The 3,520-nt window shown below is 43.0% G+C and overlaps 1 protein-coding gene across 1 annotated transcript; it reads left to right on the forward strand.

The window, feature by feature from the left end:
* The first annotated feature begins 355 nt into the window (after nucleotides 1-355).
* LOC135465432 (4-galactosyl-N-acetylglucosaminide 3-alpha-L-fucosyltransferase FUT6-like) lies at nucleotides 356-1,564 on the forward strand. The gene has a single exon (XM_064742672.1). It carries the CDS (start codon nucleotides 356-358, stop codon nucleotides 1,562-1,564), a length of 1,209 nt encoding a protein of 402 aa, XP_064598742.1.
* The last annotated feature ends 1,956 nt before the right edge of the window (nucleotides 1,565-3,520 follow it).

The raw sequence follows: 3,520 nt of genomic DNA on the forward strand, positions 1-3,520 counted from the left end.
GAAATGTCCAAGACATCAGGTAATGACGAGAGGCCGTAGGTGGTTACAGGTCGGCCAAGGAACCTGGCACTGTCAACGAACCTCACCTAGTTTGCTAACCTCACCAATTCTACGAAGCCCTCTCAACCTGCGAAGCACACTCAATTCGGCGAAGCCCTCCCAATCTGCAAACTCCAAGTTTGCAGACTGTTCCCAGTCTGCGAAACTCACCAGCAGCCTGCCAGGCTCATCCAGTGAAACTCCCAGCCAGACAATCTCCCACCATAAAGCTGGCCGCCGTCGCAGAAGTGAAGTATTCTTGAATACGGCGTAAAACTCCAGTCAAATAAATAAATCCACCGATCGAGATTACAACATGAGGATGAAATATAAAAGGTTTCTGGTTAGTGGATTTTGTGTGATATTCCTGTTTATACTATTGGGCTACTTACTTAGCCCCCGGTCACCACCTTACGAACCTAGCAAAGCCATGCTGAAGTTCCGACAACTAAAAAGTGCTTATCGTTCAAAACTAGCAAAGTACAAAAAGATTTATTACGGGCCAGCAAAGAATTACGTGACATATGGACAGCCTTTGGGACAGCTATTTGCTCACAGACGAGATCCGTCGGTGAAACAAGTCTTGTTGTGGACATCTTTTCATGGAAGATGGAATTATTTTCCGGAGAAAGTCGTGATTTCCGACGGAAGGAGTTGTGTTAGGTCTACGGATCGGAGTAACCTAAACCAAAGCCACGCAGTTGTCATTCACTCGCTCAATTTAGACCCGGGCGTTAAAGACTTGCCTAGATTTAGACTTCCCTTCCAAAGATGGGTGTTTTTCGTCATGGAGTCGCCACGCTCTAACAGCATAAATATGGAAGCATTCCAAGGCGTATTTAACTGGACAGTAACATATAGGCGAGATGCCGACTTTATGGCAAACTACTTCGTCGTACAGAAACGAAAGAAACCGTTAACAGACGACGAGACTGCAAAGCTGAAAGCGCATATCCTCCACGGTAAACAGAAACTAATAGCCTTCCTGGATAGTGACTGCGGAGAAAGGCGCGCTGAGCGGCGCCACTACGTGTTTGAGCTGCAAAAGTATGTACGTGTGGATATATACGGCGGCTGTGCAGGGGGGAACTGCACGCACGGGTCGGGCGAATGTAAAAAGATACTGTCCACATACAAATTTTATTTGGCGCTTGAGAACAGTCACTGTAGAGACTTCATTACCGAAAAAGTGCGTCAGCCGTTAGTCGATTGGGAGGCCGTACCGGTGGTACTGGGAGCTGATCATCCGAGTACGTACGAGGAGTTACTTCCCCCTGGTTCCTACATCCACGCTGACGGCTTCCACTCTGTGCTAGCGCTGGCCAAATATCTTGTGTTGCTGAACAGGAATCAAGAGTTATACGAGATGTACCACGAATGGCGCAGAACATACCAAGTGTTAAGGAATTTATCTTGGCCGCGCCAGTTATGCGATGCTTTACATAACCAGTCATTGCCAATACAAACGTATAGCAATTTTTCTGGCTGGTACAATGAAGATGTCTGCAAAAGTGGTGCACCGTAGACTGTTCCATACGCTCTTGACACTTTTATCTGACATTGTGACAATTTAGCCAAAAATGCTTCAGAAACAGATGCAAAAGAGCGATTCTTCTCATAAGCGAGATGGCATGCTTGAGTGCGCATGAACGGAATTTATTCGCTGAGGGACAAACAGTTTCCTATCGTTGGTCTTTATTCATGTTAAGCCATTGTAACTCACGGAAGTCTCATACAATTCGGCAATTTTTTCACGTTTAGGGTTAATTTTTGCAACAGATGAAAACGTAAACGACTTAGACAATTCAAAAAAAAAAAGAGGCTAAGTTATAGCACTCACATGAATGATCATGAGCTTTTGTTTGCCCCATGTGTGCACTTGGTCCCTGCGCATGCGTACTGATGCACAATTCTAAGCAGCTACATCCATCTGGCTTATTATGAAGTATCTATTCTTTACTCACAGCGCGTGGATTTTGAATCGCAGGTCCTACAACATGCTCTTTTACCACACTTGGACAGAATAGAGAAGGAGGCCCACTATGGAAGGGTTTACTTCCCACATTGTCTAGAAGCTGCCTCGTTTAGCAAACGTGGTTCTGGAGAGCCAACGAAAACACAATAAATGTGTATGACTGGTTGGCAGAAGAAACAGAAAGAGAAAACACTGTCCTCTCATTGATGTCTCGTAATAACTTTTGCTGGTGAGTTGGACGCCATGTGCTTTTTTTTTTTTTTTTTAGCAGAACTGGTGCTTGCATAGTACTTGTTAGTTAGACACCATGCGGTTAAAAGAGTTGATGCATGGATATCGGTAGCTAGTTGGATACGGTGTGGTTGCTGCCAGGAGAACTGGTGCTTGCAAGGTGCTGGCTAGTTGGGCGCTTATTTGTTGCTCTTAGCTCATCGCTGTGTTATAAAACTGAACCATGTGTGGTGCTGGCTGGTTAGACGTCATGTGGTTGCTCTTAAAAAGAACTGATGCCTGGATAATGCTAGATACTTGGATGTCATGTGGTATTCGGTTGCGAAGAAATTGAATTCCGTCCATTTGTTAAAATAATTATATTAATGGAGCGTGGAGAGTGATAAAGAAGTTGATCCGATGCAGGTTTTTATGATATTTAAAATTACAAAACACATGTTGCAAAAATGTTACAACGTTTCCCATTTGTCTGTTAATTGGTAAAGTTGGTCCGTTTGCAAAAAATATGAGAATAATTGAGCCTCACACTTGCTTTTGGGGTACTGTATGATATTTTTCTGGAAAAAAAAACACAACGGCATTTAATTATTATTGAAGTATAAGCAATATTTGGCGACCGCGTAGATATCAGTTTTTTGTTTGTCTTTTCATGTACACAATAAATAAGGGTATAAACTCAGCCGCGTGTATTTATTCGCTAAAACTGATTTCCCTTTTCCGAAAACCTCAAACCTGTAGACCTGAAAAAAATTCCCCTAAAGTACTAGAGTAGAAAATGGTTTTTACGGAGTGAGTTACAGAGTGAAAACTAACGAAAGTGGGCGGACAAGTAGCTGTTTACACACGGATCCATGGCAAACATTACAGAAAGAAAGGGGAGGCCTAGCGTTCAATCAAAAAAGCATGTTTTTGAATAAAGCTATGTCTTGCGTCGCTATTCAAGGTATAGTTCTTCACCGCGGCTTCCATTTTCTGTTAACATGTATGCTCAACGCGAAGGTACGCCTCTCTGGATACAAATGAAACCAAACATACTGCCATACAGTCTCGGTTTGGATTTGGCTAGATCCGCCCAATGTCCGCAGCTCTCCGTCATTCAGCATGTTACAAATGCGTAATTCGTGCAAATAGCTCCAATATTCGCTTTCAAACTAACAAGTTAAGGGGCACCGATTGGATAATACTACGGCACATCATGTCATAAGTTGTTGATACACAATGGACTTCTGCACTGTTATGTTGCACATAGTTAAAATATATTAGAATTTTATCTGT

This window comes from Liolophura sinensis, chromosome 5, assembly GCF_032854445.1.
Source record: "Liolophura sinensis isolate JHLJ2023 chromosome 5, CUHK_Ljap_v2, whole genome shotgun sequence".
In the NCBI taxonomy this organism is placed as follows: Eukaryota; Metazoa; Mollusca; class Polyplacophora; order Chitonida; family Chitonidae; genus Liolophura; species Liolophura sinensis.